Raw genomic sequence first — 23,468 nt, forward strand, 5'->3', positions numbered from 1 at the left:
TGCAGGACTTGCAGGAGCCTCGGGAACTGGCGGTTTTTAATTGATACGTATTATACTCATTGTGATGCGTACACTCGCTGTGGCCTATTCCTATATGCATCGAAGTGTAACTTGGTCAATTTCATTCCCAAAGCCCTCCGCCCCCTGGTCTCCTTCTCTACCCTAATCGTCTCTCTTCTGCTTTCATGATACCCTCCCCCCGGCCCCCTTTCAGGTTCCACAAAGGAGAGAAATCATATGATACTTTTCTTTCTGAGTTTCACTTATTTTGCTCAAAATTATGATCTCCAGTTCCATTCATTTTCCTGCAAATGACAATTTCATTCTTCTTTATGGCTGAGTAAAACTCGTGGTTATCACACTCTTTTATCCTTTTGTCTGTTGATGGACACTGAGGCTGGTTCCATATCCTGGCTACTGTGAATTGCCCTGTGATAAACATGGGCACATGTTTATTAAAGTATATTGACTTTAGATCTTTTGGATAAATACAAGAAGTGTAGAGTTGGATCATATGGTAGCTCTTTTTGTAGATTTTAAAGGATCCTCCATAGAGATTTCCACAGTGGCTCTACTAACTTATATTCCTACCAACAGTGTTTAAGAGTTCCTTTCCCCCTGTTTTCTCACCAGCATTTATTGATGTTTGTGTACTTGATGGCTGCCATTCTGACTGAAGTGAGATGGGATTTCAGTGTGGTTTTTGATTTGCATTTCCCTGATGTATAAAAATGTTAAACAATTTTTCCACACAGTTGTTAACCATTTGTATTTCTTCTTTTGAGAAGTGTTTGTTCAGTTAATTTGCCCATTTATTGTTTGGGTTATTTTTTTTAGTGTTGAGATTTTTTTAGTTTCTTATTCTGGATATTAAGCCTCTGTCAAAAGAGCAGCAGCTGGCAAAAATTTTATCCCATTCTGTAGGTTCTCTCTTCACATTCTCAATTGTTTTTTTTTTTTTTTTTTTTTTTTGCTGTGCAGAAGCTTTTTAAATTTGATGCTGTCCCATTTATTGATTCATGCTCTTCTTTCCTGAGTTATAGGAGCTCTATTCAGGAAGTTTTTGTCTGCACCTATATGTTAAAGTGTTTTCCCTAATAGTTGCAAAGTTTATGGTCTTATACTTAGATCATTGATAAATTTTGAGTTGGCTTTTGTGCAGGGTGAGAGATAGGGATTTAGTTTAATTCTTCTGCATATGGATATCCAGTTTTCTCAGCACCACTTGTTAAGGAGGCTGTCTTTTCTCTACCATGTTTTTTGGCACCCTTGTCAAGTAGGAGGATGCAAAATCAATGTACAAAAATTTCTAGCTTTTCTATATACACAAATAATGAATCTGCAGAGAAAGAAATTAGGAAAATAGTTCCATTTACAATAGCTTCATAAAAATCTTGGAATAAACCAAAGCAAGGAGGTAAAAGACTTCTACAATAAAAATTATAAAATACTGAAGAAAGAGATCAAAATAGATACTAGAAAGTGGGAAGCCTCCCATGTTCATGGAAAGGCAGAATTAATAATGTTAAAGTGACCATATTGTCAAAAGTGATCTACAGATTCAGTGCAATCACCACAAAATGCCAATGATACGTTTTACAGAATTAGAAACAACACTCCTAAAATTCACATGGATAAGCAAAAGACCCAGAATGGAAAGCAATCCTGAGCAAAAAGAGCAATGCTGTAGGCATCACAATACTTGATTTTGAATTACAGACAGAGCCATAATAACAAAAAACAGCACAATACTGGCATAAAAACAGAAACTGGTATTTTAAATGAGCTCCCCAGAGACTCTTGCAGGCACTGAGGTCTGGGAACTACTTAGAGAAACCAGGGCTTGAGTGGGTAGTAATCTAATGCTGGCCACAGAGCACAGAAAAGGGGCTTACATATGGCATGATGAATTTAGATTTGTTACAAAGAGGACTGTCTATTGGCAGAAGGAATTACTAGCCCCTGGAATGAGGCATCAAGTGGTTTTATAGACTTTCATTTAACAGAGAGGTTTTTAAAAAATGAGCTTTTTTTTAGGACTGGTATTCAATAGAAGCCCCAAATAATATTGAACCTAGTATCAAAATGGAAAAACGTATTGAAAAGAAGTAGATTCTAGGAAATATTTGTGTACAGAAGTCAAATAAAATGGGGATTATTCCCTATTCCTGTTTGTCCCTAAGGGAAGAGGGCAATGTGTTCTTAGAACCCAAAGTCTGCCAATCCCCATGGAACTTTCAAGAATTCTAAAGCATAAATAAAGCAAACAATTGTCCTCTATATATCCAGTATTGAGATACCTAAATTGCTATGATTTTTAAGGTAAAGACTAGAATTTATGTTTTAAAATGAGTATTAATCTTGAATGCTTACTCACATTTAAGTGACACAACCTCTGCTCAAAACCTTTTTAGAAGTCTAGAGGTCTCAGTTGAAATTTTTGGGGAGTACATTTGCCACAATATAAGCAAATATAAGAACCAGGTTTCATTACTTTCATGAACCCAGTTTTTAATGTGGGAACCTATATTCAGTTTGAATAGTCTATTTTAATAATACACTTGGGCCCAGATAAATTTGGGGTTATTTGTGAAAATAAAAGTCATTCCCAAAAGCTGAAACTTTTGTCACGACTGAGAATGTATATTTACAAGTATTTATTGAGTAGCTGCTTCGCCTTAGGCCATGGCAGTGTTGAGGTACAAACATGAATAGGAACTCCTTGACCCCACAGATTATGGAAGGCACAGAGACACTGAAATCAAATGATTCTGCAGTATATTGGCTGCATTACTGACATGGGAGGTTATGGGGACATGGCTGAGGGGAGCCATTCATTTTCTTCTGAGGGACTTACTTTATTGAGTTTTTACTAGAAGGCAGTCACTGTTCCAAGCATTTTGCATGAATTTAACCTCTCTGTGAAAGTAGGTCCTGTGATTTTCTGCATTTTGCAGGTAAAGGAGCCAGGCACAGGGGTATTAGGTAAGAGAGGGGGTAAGCAAGTGGCAGAGGCAGGATCAAGCCCAGCCCATTTCTAACTGCCATTCTTCGATGATGCATGAAAAGCGGTGCTGTTTATTCTAGCAGCTTCGTGCCCAGTATTTGTTGGCACTCACCCAATATCCATGATAGCAGCAAGGGGGACAAAGATTTCACTCGTGTGCTGTTTAAAACAGCCTAAACCACTATTGGATCAGAAGAGACATTCCAGAGGGAATGCATACTTTGGTCCCCCTAGGAATAGAGTTATTTTGTTAACTATTTTCTAAAACATTCTCTCTCTCTCACTCTCTTTTAATTTCCTTGACTGATGCAGAACATCTGGCTGACTGTGTAGGAATGTTCATGACAGTAGTAAAATTGACATGCTTCATTATAGGATAGTCTGGCTCATGAACACGGAGGAAATACAATACAGGTGATAAACCAGGGTTTCAACTGAGCTGAGAAAATACTCCTCTGCCAATTTAAAAATTTTTTTAAAAAGCATATGTACAACATAAGGATTGTATACGTGGACAGTGGTTAGGGGGGTATGAATAGTATCTATTAGCCTAGTGTAAGCATGATAATTTTCCAAGGGGGATAAGAGTATTCAAAAACAAGGGCTATAAAACAACAGACCAAGTAAAAGAAGTCTATTTTAAAATGATGAATAGAACGGTCATTTCAGTCAGGTTCAAGTGTTTAGAAAATCATGTGCACTTAACAGAATGGACCATGTGCGTGGAAGAGTTTAAACGAGGGTCCCTGATATATGTTTGCTGAGGGAAACAAATACATCCTCATGAAGGCAGGGATAGTGTTGAAGGAGGCAGTGTTTGTCATTTGGCTGGACTCCCAAACTCTGTGGTCCCAGGCCATCAATAAAAGCCACGCTGTAGAAGTTTCTAAGGGCCAAGTTATTCCTCTCAAGAACTTGTCACTTCAAACCTCTCTTCCTTTGTCAGTCATGTGACCAGAAGAAACATCTTGAGGCTATGGCAGAGGAGTCTACCAACATTGCAAAGACTGTGATAAAAATTCAAGCTAAGTTACAAGTCTCCTGGCATCACCTAGCATCGCAAGCCCTATGCTCAGAGCAAGGTGTACATGGGCCTCTGTGGCTGTGGTCTGTCTCCCTAACCTGGGCCCACTGCAGGATGCATGGGCTTGTGCTGCTGCTTGCAAGGGGAGGAAGCCAGAAGGAGGACAAGCAGAAGGCTCTCAGGAAAAGAAACTCAGCACAAATCCACCATCTTCTTCTCTCAGAACATAACCATGTCTTTTTCTGGGCTTCAAAGACCATGTTTCTGTTTCCCAAGTTGGCTTTCCTGTGGGTAGATGCTTCCTTCTTGGCCGCATCTTTACCCTCCATCTTCTCAAAGACATCTCCCCTATCTGGAGACATTTCACCATGTGAAACCACTCACACCAAGGACCCAAGCCTGGCTGAGCTCCATCTCAGCTCCTACTCATGGCTGGAGAACACCAGGCTTCTGTCTTATCCAGAATCCATAGCTCAGGCTCCAAATGGTGCTGCCTGCTGCCTGAGAAGCTGGGGAGTGTGTCACTAGGAAGCATGTGGCTCTTTCACAAAGACTTACATTTCTGACCCCTTTCTTCAGATCTCCTGAGTTCTACCCCTTCCCTAGACACCACTTTCGGCTGATGATCTCATATCTTATTTCACTGATAAAGTTGAGAAGCCATAGAGAGAGAGAGAGAGAGGAGGGGGAGAGAAAGAAGTCACTTATCTTTCTACCATCAAATCTAATGGATGTGGTTGGAGTGCAGTCACCTTTCTGGGAACTGCCTTGTCAGTCTGCATTAGTTCACTTGTAACACAGGCACCAGAAAGCCACCTTGCCCCTTCTGCCAGGGGAGAACACTGTTAGAAGGTCTATGAGCCACACAGTTGGCCCTCACTGGACACTGAATCTGCCTTGATCTTGGATTTCCTAGCCTCTGGAATGGTGAGAAATGAATGTGTGTTGCTATAAGCCACCAGCATATGACAGCTTGTTGCAGCAGCCATGAGGGTTTTCCACAGGCTACAATAAAACCCAGGCTCCTTGCTGTGGTCTACAAGGCTCAGGCTCACTCTCCAGTGTCCACCCTCCCTCTCTGGTGTTCACCCCTCTCTGAAGTGTCCACCCTTCCTTTGCTCACCAACTCCTACCTAATCCTTTTATTTCTTGGAATGCCGTGGAAGGAAATTGTGCTTTCAAGGTGGGCAAGACAATTTATTGTGATGTAGAAAGAAGAAAATAACAACTTTTATTTATTTTTTAAAGGCATTTTTGATTAACATGTCTTCATTATATATATTAATGGGGTACAATATGATATGTTTGCACATGCATATAGGATGCAGTGATCAAATTAGAGTAATTAGCCTCCTGATTGTTTCTTCATGTTTAGAGGCATTGAACGGCTTTCTTCTAGATCTTTCTGAAGTATGCGATGGGCCAGTCATCCCTCTGTACTGTGGAGCTGGGGCTCATTCCATCTACGGAGCTGTGTTTTGGTGCCCATCATCCATCCTTCCTATGCTCCCTCCTGCCTCCTCTTCTCGGCCTTTAGTAATCACTAGAGAACATGTGATTTGTCTTTCTGTGTCTGGCTTTTTCATTTTCCTTCAATTCCCTCCATTTTGCTGCAAATGTCAGATTTCATTCTCCTTAATGGCTGAATAAAGGGCCGTTGTGTATGTGTGCCACATTTTGGACACCTCGGTTGATTTCGTATCTTAGCCATTGTGAATAGTACCACAATAAACAAGGTCATCTCTTAGGCGTGCTGATTTCATTTCGTTTGGATATATATATACCCACAAGTGGGAGAGCTGGATCTTATGTTAGATACATCTTTATTCTCCTCTCCATAATCTACATCCCACCAATGCTGTCTCAGAGTCCCCTTTTCTCCATATTTTCAGCATCATTTGTTAGTTTCATCCTTTTGACAGTAGCCGTTTTAACTGAGGTGAGCAGCTATCTCATTACACTTTGAACTTGCATTTCCCTGATGGCCAATGATATCACACAGGCTCACTTTTCATTATTCTCCATCTCATCCTTTAAAATTTCTGGTTTTGAATGTTTTATAATGAATAACAAGGATGCAAAATAATATCGACACGTAGTTCAAAAGTGCATAAGTGTATACATATTGAATGTGCTTGCTCAAAAATATTTTTCTGATGGGATGTGTGATTTAAATTTGGATGAGCATGCTCTAATACTCTAAGGCTTTTCCTGATGTTTCCTTTGTTGTTGTTGTTTGGTTTTAGGCCTTTGTGCAAATTTCTCTTCATTAGGAGAATTTATTTGACATCTGCTTAGAGAAGACTTCCCTGACCATTCAACAAATGCTCACTTTATTCAGGCATTTTCATTTTTACAGAATCTATGTAGAACTGTGTGTTCATTTGCTAACATGTTGCTTGCCTACATCCGGGCAGGGACCATGATTATCATCTGTACTCTCTGCCTAGAATAGGTCTTTGCAAAAAGCATCTCTGAATGAATGAACTTGGATTTCACTGTGATATATGTGTGTGTGTGTGTGTGTGTGTGTGTGTGTGTGTATTCTCTTCTGTTATTGCTCATGTCATTCCTCCTACATAGAACTATTTTATTTATGTTTTTTTTTTAAATACTCTGGCTCTGTAATTTTAATGTCCCTTCCCTTCCCAACCAGCTCCCTCAGAGGAGTGTGCCAGACATTTGCATTAGTGTCCACATTCCACCTCCCCCTGTCTTCCTGCTTTGTGGCTGCAAATTAGTTCGTCCCTGAGCCACTGGCTCAACTCCTCCATGAGTTTCTTTGGGTATTCCCTTCTCCTTCTTTTTTTAATCTTTAAAAATTTAAATGTTTCTTATTAGTGTATTATAATTATACATAATAGTGGGTCTTACTTTGACATAATTACACATGATACATGGGATAGAGTTTGCTCCATTCAGTCCCTAGTACTTCCCCTTTCTTTCCCCTCCTCCTCCTCCTGTTTCCCTTCCTCTATTCTACTGGACTTCCTCTATTTATTATTGTTTTCTAAAAATTGGTGCTTTATAGATAAACATAAAGGTGGGATTCACTGTGGTACATTCATATAAGTACATAGAACAATTTGGTTAATCGTATATGCATTTCTCCCTTCTCCTGTCCCTCCTTTCTCCCCCTCTACTGTCTTACTTTACTCCACAGCTGTCCCTTCTATGTTCATTGGTTGAACTTGCTGGAGCAAAGCGAGGGGGAAGCCTATCCATGAACATGGGAGGTTTCTCCATCTTCTAAGGTCTTCAGTGTTCTATAGTTTTCATTATAGAGCTCTTTCACCTCCTTGGTTAGATTTATTTCCAAATATCTTATTTTGGTTTTTGATGTTATTGTGAATGGGATAGTTTTCCTAATTTCTTTCTCTGCAAATTCACTATTCAAGTCTAGAAAATCTATTGATTTATGAATGTTCACTTTGTATTCTGCCACTTTGCTGAACTTATTAGCTCTAGAAGTCCTCTGGTGGTGGTTATTTTCTTTCTTTTTTTTTTTTTTTTGGTGTGTTGATGGTGGTGGTGGTGGAGTCTTCTGAATAAAGGATCATGTCATCATCAGAGATAATTTGACTTCTTCTTTTCCTATTTATATTCCTTTTATTTCCATCTTTTGCCTGACCCTCTGGCTAGAGTTTCAAGAACTATGTTGTATAGCATTTGTGAGAGTGAACATCTTTGTCTTTTTCCTGATTTTAGAGGAAATATTTTCGGTTTTTCTCTGAAAATATTGGTTTATTATATGTTGGCTTTGGGTTTATTGTATATAGCCTTTGTAACATTGAGGTTAAGTTCTCTCTATCCCTAGTTTCTCCATTGTTTTCAACATAAATGAGTGATGGAATTTGTCAAAAGCCTTTTCTGTGTCTATTGAAATGATCATACGATTCTTGTCCTTAATTCTATTTATGAGGTGAATTACATGTATTGATTTGCACATGTTGAACCAACCTTGCATCCCTGGGATGAAATCCACATGATCGTGTTGTACTATCTTCTTAAAGTGGTCTTGAATGTGCTTTGTTAATATTTTATTAAGAATTTTTTCATCTATCTTCACCAGAGATAAAGGTCTGTAGTTTTCTTTCCTTGATGTTCCTTTTACCTCTTCACCTCTTTGCTTTGGAGATACTGCCTATCAGATGTTCCTGGTCTCTAGCTTAGAGAAGCCAAACTAGGCTTCTGAAATCCTCACATTTCCCACTAGTTTGCTCTGAAAGGGGTTTAGCATAGCTAACCTCTTGCACATGCTGATGCACACTGTTCTTTCTATCTACCATAGTTGTCATCTGCATTACACTTGTGGACTTAAATTTCTCATAAGACTTAAATCATTATTCTTATACATAAGAAACCCAGTCTTTATTTACATACTTGTGCATTTATTTATTCAAGCACATTAACACCTTAACTGAAAACACTACATCTAAGCCTTTGGGAGCATCAGAGGGCCTCCTTTTGTTCCACCCAGAATCAGCACTTTAATTTTATTTATGCTTCAACACCCTGGCCATCACCCTGGGAACTGTCAAGTGTGTTTGTAGCAATGTGGCCTGAAAACAAATCTCCAAATGGTAGCCAGATGGGGCACATCTTATTTCAGCAGTAAATTTAATTTTTTTGTTTCCATAAGGGGCATAATTGTGAGACCTAATTTCAATGGCGTATGGAATTTCCCTGTGCTTTGGGAACTGGAGCATGTGTGTCAATAAAGGCCCTTTCTCGGATTCTGGCCCAGCAATAATCCTCCAACTCTCTGGTCCTCTAATAGTAAGAACTCCACTCCATGTGAAGTGCTGGGCAGCACAATTGACCCTGGAGAGGCATTGTTCATAGTACTCTTTGTTCCATGGGTCCTCTCATTTCTTCAAAATATCAATTAGTTTTCCATCCTCTTTCTGAAATCCCTGTTTTATGATGGAAATTGATTATCTTAGAATGAAAATTTCTTTAAGTTAAACTTCTTATTAATGTTTACTTACATCAAGCAATAAAACTTAAAGCAATATTTTTCTTGCTGTTAAAGAAATACCTAGAGAAAATTTAGGAAGTGGTAATCTCATCAAGTGAAGTTAGCAATTGTTAAAATTTTTGTACATTCCTTTTGGTTGTTTTAATGAATAATCCCCTAAATCATATCCTTTGTGTGTGTGTGTGTGTTTTTGAACCAGGGATTGAACCTAGGGATGCTTTACCACTGAGTTACATCCCCAGCCCTTAAATTTAAAAAAAAAAAAAATTTTGAGCCAGGATTTCACTAAGTTGACAAGGGTCTTGTTAAATTGCCTAGGCTGGCCTTGGATTTGTGATCCTCCTATCTCACTTCTTGAGTTGCTGGTCACAGGCATGCCCCACCATGCCTGGCTTAGTTATATTCTTCCTATAAATTATTTTGCATCCTGAAATGTGGTGCTTACCATAATTATGTCTCATGTTATTAAACACTTCTTATAAACATGATTTTTATGTTTTTGATATTATTTGGCATATGTATGATCTTATTCTTTCATTTTTAGACATTTAGGCTATTTACAAATTATTCCACAATTCTAACTTTATGGGTGTGTGTCTTGAATTTTGTACATGCTTCTGGATATTTCTTTAGAACGATGTCCTAGAAATGTAACCACTGTATTAGAGGATAGGTTATAGCAAGACTCTTGATCTGCACTGGTGAACTGCTTTCTAGAATCCCCTTGGGCACAACTTTCTCTGTGCCTTCCCTCACGTTCTGCTGGGTATGCCCTAGGCCATATGGTAGGAGCTTGCAGGGACAGTCTGGCAATGTTTGCTGGGATCTCCCAGGGTCCCACAGCAGCAAGCTACATACAGTGTGTCCTCCCCGAGGTGGCCCCAGGGTCCCACAGCAGTAAGCTACATTCAGTATATCCTCCCTAAGGTGGCCCCAGGATCCCACAGTAGCAAGATACATACAGTGTGGCCTCCCCAAGGTGGCCCCAGCGTTCCACAGCAGCAAGCTACATACAGTGTCCCCTCCTGGAGGCAGCTCTTGCTTCAGCTCTCCACTTGCCCAGTTGAGAAACACAGCACTTTTCAGACACCAGCTCAGTGTACAGCTCCGGGTCAGCTACATTCAGGCTGCCTTTCTGTTCTATAGGTGTTTCTGTGTCAAATTCATCTGTTGTATTCGTTTCTCTGTGTTTTATTTCTCCTCTCTGTGGTGAAGTGGCACCACTGCCACCGCCACAACTAGATGGGCTCCAGTGTAATCTTTATTGTTCTTGGTTCAATGCACCTGAATTTCTGAGTCTCTAAGAGACTCGACTGTCCCGTATTGAATTTTGGTGAATTTCCTCTTTCACCCACCTCACTAGGAACAGATTTGCTGCTGCTTGAATTCCAAGCCAATGAGCCGGCTAGTGGCTCACGTGACCAGCCAAGGAGGTTCAGGGAAATTGAAGAGGGTGGGTATGATTACTCTCAGGAATTAAGCCTGGGAAGGCTGTGTTTGTGGGCAGTGAGTGTGTGAGACATGTGGAGGACTGGCTTCTCTGACCCATGAGTAGAGTCTCGGAGGATCCTGAGATCCAAACTCTCAGGAGATATTGGCAACTGCAGAATCTTAGGGGTGTGGTGATCCAATCTCTCCAGAGCAGATAGCAACCAACAAAGTCCTTGAGGACCAGTTAGAGCTAAGCCCTATTTGCTGGAACTTCCCACTTAGAACTATGTGGCAGTCCCGCCCTGGGAATGAATTGATCTGATCTGACCAGATAAAACTCCAGTTGGCAGTACTGTCCATTCTTACCTGACCCTGGTGAGTGGGAATTTCAGTTTTTCAACCAGCTTCAGTTTTAGGCTACTCCAGCTGGCAGTTAGTGAGAACACGAAAAGAGGAAGGGTCCTTGTGTTCCCTCACCTTTGTGTTTCTCTTTCTCTTGCCCAAGAAGAAATGAAAGGACAGTTGAGCAGAGAAAGTGACCATCCTGACAGTTTTGACTACCTCAGTGAAGGGAACTATTTTATTTTTCATTAAAAATAATTTTTTCCTTCTCCTCTTTCATTTTCTTTTTCTCTCTCTCATTTTTAAAAATTTGTGCTGTGTTAATTTGTTCATGGGTATATATATACATATGTATTTGTTTTTTTTTCTAATTTTTAGTATTTTTTTTAATGGTGGTTGTATTTTTCTTATCATGGGGAGGTAAGGATTTCGGTATGTTTATTTTGTTTTTGTTTGTTTCTCTTATTGCTCATTCTTTCCTTTCCTCTCCTTCTAACAGCCAAATTCTCTTGTTCTCTTTTTCTCCCATTACTTTTTTTTTAAAACAAATTTCTCTCTTTGTAGCCATTACTTGCTACATCTCTTCTTCTTTCTCCGTGTCCACATTTAGAATATTCTAAACTTTTTTCTACTTGCTGTCACATTTTCTTATCTCTTAATGAACAGTATTTAATTTTTTTTTGTTTATTAGTGCATTATAGTTGTACATAATAGTTGAGTTCATTTTGACACGATCATACATGCATGGAATTTAATTTACTCTGTTTCAGTCCCTTTCCCTCCACTCACTCCCCTCTTTCCTCCCCCTATGCACCTTCCTGTATTCTTCTGGTCTACCTTCCACTCATTTACTTATTTATTTTTAATTGGTGCTATGACGTCACTGTGGTATATTCATATATGCACATAGTGTAATTTTGTCAGATTCATTTCACTTTTCCTCTCCTTTTCCATCCCTCCTTCTCAATCTCCTTCTTCTACTCCCTTGATCTTCACTCTATCTTTATGATATCTGACTCCACTTTTCCCCACTTAAATTGTTCTAACTTCTGAATTTGAGAGAAAACATTGACCCCTTGAATTTCTGAGTCTGGCTTATTTCACTTAGCATGATGTTCTCCAGTTCCATCCATTTATGGCTCAGTAAATCTACATTGTGTATATATACTAGATTTGCTTAATCCATTTATTTATTGATGGGTGACTGGGCTAGTTCCATAGTTTGGCTATTGCAAGTTGTGCTACTATACACACTGATGTGGCTGTACCGCTATAGTATGCTGATTTTAGTTTTTATAGATAAATATTGAGAACTGGGATAGCTGTATCATATGTTGGTTATATTCCTAGTTTTTTGAGGAATCTCCATATTGCTTTCCAGAGTGGTCATATTAATTTTTATTCTTATGAACAATGCATGGGTGTGCCTTTCTACCCACATCCTCACTAGTATTTATTATTTTTTTTGTATTCTTAATAATTGACATTCTGACTAGAATAAGATGTAATCTCAGTGTAGTTTTGATTTGCATTTCTCTGATTGCTAGGAATGTTGACCATTTCTTCATATTTGTAAATAAATGTATTTTTCATCATCTTTTAGGATTATTTGGTTTATGTAACTCCTGCCCCCACCATTCATATAGTTGTAGTTGTTAGCACAATGCATGTCATTGTTGACACTTATAGCTTACTTTAATGACAGATCTAATTCATGGCTATTTATTGTTTTTGCTTTTGGCAACTATTGACCCCACCATTCCTTTTGTATGTATGTGTGTGTGTGTGTGTGTGTGTGTGTGTGTGTGTGTGTGTGAGAGAGAGAGAGAGAGAGAGAGAGAGATGATTAGTGTTGTAGATGATATAATAGGTACTTGATATTTATTTCAATGATATATGTTGTTTGCTTCTGTTGTTGCTATTTTTGTTTCCACATTTTTTTGTGAGGTGCTGGGGATATACTGGGACACCACAAGTTCACAAGATAAAGACTCTGCTACTGAACTGAAGCCAGTCAAGAGACAGTGTACTTTGCTCCACACACAAATTAGTGACACTCAAACATCTGTGGTCCTTTAATACAAAAAAAGGGAAGAGACAAAATACCCCAAATAACAACCAAATCCCAAGCAGGAACAATTAGGGGTGGTTCTCAGGTCCAGTGCACTACTGGACATCCACTCCTATAGCAAAAACAGAATAAACACAAAGGCCGTGGGCATCACAACTATAAGGAGTCTTAATCTCAATCTAGATTATTCTAGAACACTTTGGCAAGAGAAGGCTGTGTCCTAAAGACATATACATATGGTGAATCCCAATAGATGCATAAAAACCCAACACAGGAATATAAGAAATAGGAAAACACAAGGTAACATGATGGTTCTCAAAGTTTTTAATTCATCAGAAACTGCCTCCAAAGATATTAAAGTAGATAAATAATTTAAAAGACTGGATATAAAAATAATCAATGAATTTCAAGAAAACACAGAAAAACAACTGGATGAATTAAGGAAGTCAGTACACAATATGAATGAAAATTCAATAAGGATATACATATATTGAAAAAGAGCCAAACAGAAATCTTGGGGAAAAAAAAGACATAATCAATCAAATAAAAATTTCATTTGAAAATTTAATAGAGTAGATCATGCTGAAGACAGAATATCAAGAGCTGGAAGACAAAGTGGCTGGCCATAAACATTCAGATTGTATTAAAGAAAATAAATAACAAAATAAATAAAATAAATAATAATGTCCAGAATGTATAAGAACTCTGGGACAATATTAAGAGAAAAAATTTAAGACTCATTGGAATTGAAGAGGATTGTGAGATGCAGGCTAATGTCATGGATAACTTCTTTTGGGAAATAATAACAGAAAAATTTCCAAACCTTGAGAATGAGATGAACTTCAATTACAGTAGGCTTTCATAAAGCCAAATATAAAAATGGAAAAGAATCTCTTTATGACATATTTAATTATAATGCTTAACACACAGAACAAGGATAGAAGTTTAAACACTTTAAGAGAAAAATATCAGGTTATATTTAGAGATAAAACAATGAAAATTACTTCTGATTTTTCAGTGCAAACAGTAAAATCCAGGAGAGTTTGAAATGATGTTTTCCACCCCCTCAAAGTAAATAAGCATACCAGAAAAGAGCAAAGCTATGCTTCAGAGTTGAAGCAGAAATAAAAACCTTCCAAGAAAAGCAGAAACTAAAAAAACTCAAGCATTCTAAGCCAGCACTATAGAAACACTTAAAGAAATACTACACTGAACAGTCAAAAACAAATCCCAGAGTTCACAAGTGGACAAATCTTATTTGAAGAGTAGCTGAACAATAAGGATCATAACCAAAGCAAACATTATAAATAAATCAAAATGACATGAATTAATAAATATTAATAAATGGCCTCAATTCTCCAATTAAAAGACATAGGCTGGGAGAATGGATTAAAACAATAAGACCCAGCTATGTGTTGTTTCCAAGAGACTCACCTTACAGGCGAGGATAGTCACAGGCTGAAAGTGAAAGGATGGAAGTTGATACACAGTGCAAATGGGGCCCCCAAACAAGTAGGGGCACCTACTATTCTCATATCCCAACAAGCAGTCTTCAAGTGAAAATTAATCAGAAGAGACAAAGAAGGACACTTCAACTGTAAAGGGAATAATTCCACAAGAAATGATAATAGTAAATATTTATGTCCCACATATTGGTGCATCTATTTACATAAAACAGACACTACTTAAATTAAAGCCTCGGATAGCCCCAGTACAATAATACTGTGTGATTTCCACACACTTCTCTCACAACTAATCCAGACATAAACTCAGCAAAGATTCTTCAAACCTAAAAAAAAAAAATCAAAAGGTCTTTAACAGACATCTGTAAACATTTCATCCAGCAATAGCTGAATACGCTTTCTTCTCAACTGCTATTGGAAACTCTTTCAAAATAGAATACACTTTAGATTACAAATAAACTCTTAGTAAGTATATAAAAAAGAATATAATTTCTTGCATCTTATTTGATCATAATGTAGTTAAATTAGAAATACACTCCAAAAAAACCCCACAGATGGAGATTGAGCAATATACTTTTGAATGATTAATGGGTGATAGATAAATTCAGGAGAGAAATTTTAAAATTCTCAAAATCAAATGAGAATAGTGATACAACACAAGCAAAACTTGGTCGTTGTGAAAGTTTTAAGAGGGAAGTTTATAACTATGAGTGCCTACATAAGAAAACCAGAAAGACCCCAAATAAGTAGCCTAATGATACATCTCAAGGCCCTTGAGAAACAGAAACAAACCAATTCAGTAGAAGGAAGGAAATAATTGAGTTTAGACCTGAAATCAATAAAATAAGAGCATGAAAAATGTAAAAGATCAATGAAACAACATATTTGTTTTATGAAAATATAAAAAAGATTAATAAACTATTATCCAAACTAACCAAAAGCTTTTCTTCTCTCATTTGAGAGAAGACCCAAATTTATAAAATTACAGATAAAAAAGGAAAAATTACCACAGACATCACAGAAATTTGGAGCCTCTTTAGGGACTATTTTGAAAAATTTTACTTCAATAAATTAGAAAACTTAGAAGAAATGATACATTTTTAGACATATATGACCTGCCAAAATTGAGTCAAGATGACATAGAAGACCTAAACAGACCAATAACTAGCAATGAGATAGAAGGAGCAATAGAAAGTCTTCCAAAAAAGGAAAAGCTCAGGAGCAGACGGATTCTCAGTCAAATTCTACCAGACATTTAAAAAAGAAGTAATGCCAGTACTTCTCAAATTATTCCAAGAAATAGAAAGGGATGGAACATTTTCAAGTGCATTCTATGAAGCCAGTATCATCTTGATACCAAAACCAGATGAGGATACATCAAGAAAAGAGAACTACAAACCAATATCCCCGATGACTTTAGTTGCAAAAATTCTTAATAAAATATTAGCAGATCATATTCAACAACATATTAAGAAGATTGTATATCATGACCAAATTGTAAAAATAGCTTAATATATACAAATCAATAAATGTAATTCACTGCACAAATAAAATTAAGGGCAAGAATCATGGTTATCTCAATAGATGCAGAGAAAGCCTTCAACAAAATTCAGCACCCATTCATGATAAAAAACATTGAGGAAACTTGGGATAGAAGAACTTAACTCAACATTGTAATAGCTGTATACAGCAAATCCAAAGTCAACATCAGAGGTAATGGGGAAAAACTGAAAGCATTTCCTTTAAAATCCAGAACAAGACACTCTCCCCATCCTATTCAATATAGTTCTTGATACTCTAGCCAGATAAATTAGAAAAAAGAAGGAAATAAAAGGCATAAAAATAGGAAAAGAATAAGTCAAATTATCTTTGTTTGATGATGACATGAGCCTATATTTAGAAACCAAAAGAACTTCACCAGTAAACTTCTAGAGCTGATGAACAAATTCAGAAAAGTAGCAGGTTACAAGATCAATATATAATAATTGATAGATTTTATATACATCAATAGTAAATCTGCAGAGAAAGATCATGAAGACAATCCCATTTAACAATAACCTCAAAAGAAAAAGGAAAAAAAATACCCAGGAATAAATCTAGCCAAGAAGGCAAAAGATCTCTAAAATGAAAGCTTAGAACACTGAAGAAAGATATTTAATAATATACAAGAAAATGGAAAGAGCTCCATGTTCATGGAGAAGTGGAATTAATAATGTTAGAATGGCCATACTACCAAAGGCAATGTATACACTCAATGCAATTCCCACCAAAATTACAATGACATTCTTCACAGAGCTAGAAAAAACAGTCTTAGAATTCATTTGGAAGAATAAAAGACCCAGAATAGCAAAAGAAATTCTAAGCTAAAAGAGCAATGCTGACCAAATTATAGTAACAAAAGCTGCATAGTACTGGCACAGAAATAGACAAATAGACCAATGGTACAGAGTAGAAGACTCAGAGACAAACTCACTCAGAGAGTCATCTGATCCTTGACAAAAGTGCCCCAAACTTACATTGAAGAAAAGGCAGCTTTTTAAGTGGTGCTCAGAAAACACTTTACCCATTTGTAGAAAAAATGAGACCAAGTCTTATTTTCCATTCTGTACAAAAATTTCTTTATTAAAGAGCTTCCCATCTTATACTTAATCACATATGTCCTCTATAGATTTTATAGCTATGGTAAGTGGCATCTTTTTACTGTATCTTCTAATTAGTTATTACTTGTGGATTATTAGTTATTACTTGTGTGGATTATTATTGATTTTAGACATTCATCTTTTATCAAATAACTTCAGAATCTTCTGCACAAATTCTAAATATTAGGTTCTCTTTATTTTTTTCTATACAAATATCTTACAATCCACAAATAATTTCTTTCTCTTGATACCTTTTTTTTGTATTTCTCTCCCTAATTTCTTCTCTTTCAATAATTGCTTTTATCAGCATTTTTATTGTCCTACCTTGGCTAGGACCCTCTGTAATAGGTTAACTGTTGAGGGAGTTTAATTTCTAATTATAGCAAAAGATCTCTAAGTTTTTCTATATGTATAAATTGCCCCTAGGATTTTGATATCTATTCTCCTTTTTAAGTTTTAAAAAACTCATTTGAATTTTTAAATACAGAATGAAGTGAAACATCTTCCCTGTTCACCACTAAGCATAGTAAGTAGCCATGTTCTTTCATTTGATTCAGTCAGTGCATATCACTATTGCCTCTCATGTGCCTGATGATGCTCTTGGTGTTGGGTGTACAATTATATGCATGTATTCTCATGAAAAAAAAGTTTAATTAGGGAAACAGACATTAATAAAATTTTTATGCAAACTGTGTGATTATTAAAAGTGGTGTAGGATTTTATCAAAGGCCATTTAAGTACCTAGGGATGATAAGGTTTTATTGAACCCTTGAACTTATGTATTGTACTATTATTAAATTTTTCTTATATATAAGAATGTCCACACTTCAATTCCTATATGAAACTGATAGTTTGCAAATGATAATTTGATTGAGTTTTATAATGAAAATTCATGTTCGAAACTTGGAGAATGTTATCTGATAATGTTGGTCTAATCAAATTAGAAAAGTTTAATAACTTATGAGCTTATTCTTCAGGTTATCTTTCTATCTCCACTCTGAACCTCTTAGTGTATCTAAGACAGATTTTAATTTGTATTATTTTAGAGAATGACAGAAAAGCACTATCTAGGAATTAAAATATTAGAAAGATTTATTGGAAGATTAAAGTGTATGGTCACTTTTCTAAGAGCTGTACATGTGTTAACTCATTCAATCCTCAAAGCAGTTCTATGAGGTAACTACTGGGGCACTAGTAAAATATCCATTGTTCAGATAATAAAACTGGGTCACAGAGACAAAGGCCACAGTACTGGTTAGTGGCAGGGTCAGATTTTAAACCCAGGTAATCTGACTTCAGAGCTACATGCTTAGTTACTCTGATAAGTGTATGAATCAAGAACTGTAGGTTATGCTGTCATAATTAATGGCAAAGCTTCAGTTTATAACAAAGCAAAGATTGTTTCTTGCTCAGGCAAAGGGTGTGATGGGAAGATCTGGCTCTCAGAGCACAGACCTCCACATGAGGCTCAGAATTCCAGGCAGTGTCCCCTCCCTGGACTCTAACATCTATACTGGCCTTCCCAGTCACTATGGTGGAAAAAAGAGGAACAAAGACTGGCACACTGCCTTTGGAAGCTGCCTGGAACAGTGCACAACCCTCTCACAGTCTGTAGTTGAAGCAAGTCACATGACCAACTCCATCAGAGCAGCAGATGCACATATGTCCACCACTACCAAATAAGGGGGGTGCAAATGTCAGCATACACTGTGAAAATAGAGCAAACTCTACGCAATCCTCACAGCTATTTTGAATCTAGTATGCAGAATGCTTCAGGAAAGATAGGAGAAAGTCAACTGGATTGAGAAATTCCTGGGCAGATAAGTTTACCCCATAATGTACATTCCAGATATCAAGTTTTTCTATTACTCATGAATAAAACAAATGTTGAAACTTCAAATATTTCAAAAATTTGGTTTACAGTTAATTTTCCCCTAGAGGAATATTTATCTGTGTGAAATAAAAGAAATATGAATAAGCACACTTGTAAGCAAGTACAAAACTGTTTGCCAAGATTTTTAGTTTAATCTCTTAGGACTTGAAGCAGCCAGCCAAGTTTTAATTTACTGGTTGCCTCTAGTTAAAATGCAGCTCACAATGAAAAATTTATGAGAATTTGAAACATTGTCTTTAAACATGATGCAACAATTGAAAATTTGAATGAAATGTGGGAAGAATTCCATCTTACTTTATGCTGATGCCATCGTGGCATTTCCTGTATCTTGAACTCCGAATGTCAAATTCTTAAACCAAAGCCAAAAAATTAGCAATGTAACAGCCTGCTTTGTCTTCAGTGTCTTACAGACCCTTATAAATAAACATCTGATTAATCATATCCATTTCACATCCTGCTGCAATCATTCACCACTTACGAGATGTTGAGTTTGAATCACAATATAACAGGTTTTGATTAATTAACTTGCTAATTTCTAATTGAATATTGGCGTGGTTGTTTCCCTTCTCAATAATAAAATGGGGGGGGGGGAAGAGGGAGAGGAAGGTTGGTCAACTGGTACCAAGTTATAGTTATACCCAAGTTATAGTTAGATAAGAGATATAGGTTCTGGTGTTCCATTGCAGAGTTAGATGACTATAGATAGTGGCAATAATATTTGAAGAGATAGATATGCTTGCCATGATTTGAACATTACACAATGTTCACATGCTTTGAAATGCCACAGTATTCCACCTATATGTACAATTTTTATGTATCAACCACAAGAAGAAAAGTAGAATTAGGACAGAGACCCTGATTGTATACTCTCAGAGCCTCTGGCTTTCCCACTAGGCACCCACTATTTATTATTGGCTTTCTTGAAAGCAAAATTAGGGTAACCAGAATCTCTGAGTCTGGAAAGAGCTTAAAGAGAGAAGCTGGCAGTATCTGCCAGGAGAGCCCAATGCCATCCTCCATTCACAAACATGCTCCCCTAGAGGGGTCCAGTCTAATGCAAGGCAACAACTGGTACTCATGGCTCCCGAGGCCACATCTCCTGTCTGGGTCTTTGTGAGACCCACACTGTCATTTCAACCAAAATGGGTAAACCAGTGCTCGAGTTCAGATCTGAAATGTCACCCAGAGACCCTGTGTTGAAGGCTTGGTCATCAGCCTATAGTGCTACTGGGAGGTGGTGGGACCTTCAGGAGGTGGAGCTTAGTGGATGGAAGGAAGTTAGATCATGGGGATAGGACCTTGGGGGAGTATGGGGAACTCAGCCCCCACCTCTCTTTCTTTACCTCCCTGCTACCTCAAGGTGAAGTTTCTTTCTCTTCATGCTCCCACCATGAGGTATAACCTCATCACTGGCCTGAAGCACCAAGGCCTACTGACCATGAACTGAAACCCCTGAAATCATGAGCCAAAATAAACCTTTCCTCCCTATAAGTTTGTTTATCTCAGGCATTTTCTCAAGTGTTAGGGGGCTGACTCATACAACCAGAAGGCCTTGTGTTTTCCATACCTCCACCAGCTTCCTTTGTGGTCTTTCTTTCAGGGCAGTGCCATCACCTCTTTGGCCAAATGATGCATCTGGTCCCTGGATCCTTCCTTTTTCGTTATCAGATACCATGTCTTGTAGATTTGACTTTCTTAATAGCTCTTCTAGTCATTCTTTTTCTACAACTTCCATCTTCAGTTCAGACCTTCTATCTTAGTCTTTTTAACCAAAAGAAAAAAAATTCATTTTTTCATAGTTCTGGAGGCTGGAAGGTCCAGTACTAGGGCACAGACTGGACGGGTATCTGGTGAGAGCTTGGTATCCATTTCCAATACAGTGCTTTGGATGCTGCTTCCTTACCTGGTTGAAGGCAGAAGGGCAAAAGGGCCTAGCTGGTTTCTCCTAGCATTCCTACAAAGCCATTAATCCCACCCACGAGGGTTTCACCTTCCTGACTTGAACAATTTTCAAATGTTCCACGCTTAATACTGCCATAGATTATGAAGTTGGGTTTAAGTTCCCAAATTTGGAATTTTGAAGGGACACAAACATTCCAACCTTGGCGCCTTCATTTCCTGAGAAAAGTCTGGTTTCCTAAGCTGCCTTCTTATTCTAGAAAGGCTTCCTCTCATCATTGCCTGTGGTGCCTTGGTCCTGACTTTTCTCAGAGGAAACTCTGAGCACACCAGTGTCCTCCATGGCTAGGTTCCCCCTAGCAAGGGGCTGGGTCTGGTTCTCTACAGGGGTCTTCCCCAGCTCAACGGTCTGCTCAGGTCTCAGCTGGCTGTGTCTGAGGGCCATGCCCTGCTTCCATGCTCCTGGAAGGTTTTGTATCTCCCGCCACAGTGCCTGTCTCCAAAAAGCTTCCCCACCCTAACTGCTGTCTCTTCCTGCCTGGTTTACCCTTGTTTTCTTGTTCTGTGGTGATGGCCAACGACAAAGGAATGAGAGATGGTAAAGATGGAAGGAATGGAAGCACCAAAGACCCTCCAGCCCAGTTTCCTGGGCTCTTTCCTTTTCAGTCCTTGAGCCCACAGTCTGCTTCCATAAAATGCCTCGATTCCATGGGGGGTGGGGGGTGGGGGGTGGGGGGTGGGCAGTTTTTGTGTGGTGTGAGTGGGCTGAGCCATGTCAACTGGGCCCACAAGGGCAGAGGCCTTGTCTAGGATGCCACTGTGTGAGTCCAGTGTGGCACAACCTGAAAGTCATTCCTTAATGCATGTTTTCTGATAATAAGAGAGGGGAAAGGAAAGGAGGAAACAACTGAATGGTTAAGAGAAAGGCAAACTGAAGGCCATCTTGAATCCTGCTTTTAAACATCACACCCAGGGAGAGAAGCATTTACCTTCTGCTGGGGAAATGTGGACTCTGTCATGGCTGTTTCGAAGCTGTGGGTGGCTCCTGCCTGGGTCTTCTCCCACAGTGCTCTGAGGAACTGCACGGAGCGGCTCTGTATGGACAGGGGCTCAGGAAACAGGCTCTGAGTGGGTGTGAAGGGAAGAGACAGCATTACCTCTGGGCCCAACAGTGACGTTCCATGGGTTCCAAGTCCTGTGTAGGCTTGGCCAGAACTTACCACTGTTTAGATTTAAATGGATAATGAGGAACTCCATCTTGGAGAATGAACATAGATTTCAGGCCTTTTTCTTTTCTTTTTTTTTTTTTTAACAGAACATATAAATTATTTAATAGAATTTTCAAGGCACTTGATATTGATCTGCACAAATATGCCTCAACTAAGTAACATAATTCTTATAATGTTTATCTTTAAAAAGTGGCTAATGCAAATATTCAAATTTATTTTATCAAAGATCTGTGAATTAAGGCCTAAAATCAAAACTACGGTACAAATATCAAGTCTGTTTGTATAGAGTAGATTATGAAGAATAAAAAACAACCAAGAATTTATAACATAATTATGTAAATATGAGCAGTTTGAGCCGGTGCATGTGGGAAACAAAACCACTTTTAATCCTAAGTGAATCATGGGCAGATATTCTTCAAACTTTAAGATAATTTCTTTAAGAATTGGGCAACATGTTGTTAAAGTAAAGAGAATTATATTTACATGTACTTCATTCAATCCAGTGAAAATAAGCTCTTCAAAGGAAGAGTTAAACTTGTTTAGGGGCTGGGGATGTGGCTCAAACAGTAGCGCATTCGCCTGGCATGCGTGTGGCCCGGGTTCTATCCTCAGCACCACATACAAACAAAGATGTTGTGTTCACCGAAAACTAAAAAATAAATATTAAAACTCTCTCTCTCTCTCTTTAAAAAAAAATAAAATTGTTTATATATTTACTAATCAACAAGGTGTCTAATACCCATTTACGTGTTGTGCTGCCATACCTGTGAATGTGAGAGGCCTTTCAATTCAAGGGGGTGATTTAAAAAAAATATGTGGAATGTCAATAAAGAGTATAAAATATCATTTACTCACACAAAATAGTATAAATATTATTCCATACGAATGATGTAGGGTATGATAAGGAGAATTGCTTGTAAGGTCTTATTGGCTATGTCATTGATTGTCCAGATGTTGCACAATGAAACTTTAAGGTGTGTGCAAAGCTTCTATTTAGTGAATAAGGATTAATACACATTTTTTCCCCCAGAAAAAATCTCATTATCATCATGAAAATGAGCTGGTACTGAGCAGGAAAAGGAAGAGGATATTAAACCCCAAGTAAAGGGTTGGCAGAATTAAGAAGTTCCTGATTATTCAGCTTCTCATGTGGAAACATTTGTGGATTTCTTGATGCTAACAGAAGGTTATGCAGGATGGATGTCTCGTCTAGAGACGTGCTGGACCTGATCTAATGAAGCATTCGTGACTGTGCAAGGTTGTCAGAAAAGCGAGAGTCTGGCTCAGCACCCACCAATGGGGCTGGGTTGGTAATTACCCAGTGAAAGTCTTATTTTTCACTTACCCTAAAGCCATAATTTTCCCAGAAGATTACATAAGATCAAAGGTGTGGAAAAAGAAAGGAGTCATTATTGTAAAATGAACACAAAGGAAAATTATAAAAAGATGCTTTTTTAGTCATTGTGCTTAAAGAAAAAAAAGGATCAG

General features: G+C 37.9%; 1 protein-coding gene across 2 annotated transcripts in view; it reads right to left on the reverse strand.

The window, feature by feature from the left end:
* Veph1 (ventricular zone expressed PH domain containing 1) overlaps nt 1-23,468 on the reverse strand; it is a 217,734-nt gene that overhangs the window by 31,843 nt on the left and 162,423 nt on the right. The window contains exon 10 of one of the 2 annotated variants that reach the window (XM_076868483.2): nt 21,741-21,875. The exons of the other annotated variant lie outside the window; for it this stretch is intronic. Within the exon in view, the coding sequence (XP_076724598.2) occupies nt 21,741-21,875 (135 nt within the window). The remainder of the gene's footprint in view (nt 1-21,740; nt 21,876-23,468) is intronic. 2 annotated transcript variants of the gene reach the window in all.

The sequence above is a fragment of the Callospermophilus lateralis genome, chromosome 10, assembly GCF_048772815.1.
Source record: "Callospermophilus lateralis isolate mCalLat2 chromosome 10, mCalLat2.hap1, whole genome shotgun sequence".
In the NCBI taxonomy this organism is placed as follows: Eukaryota; Metazoa; Chordata; class Mammalia; order Rodentia; family Sciuridae; genus Callospermophilus; species Callospermophilus lateralis.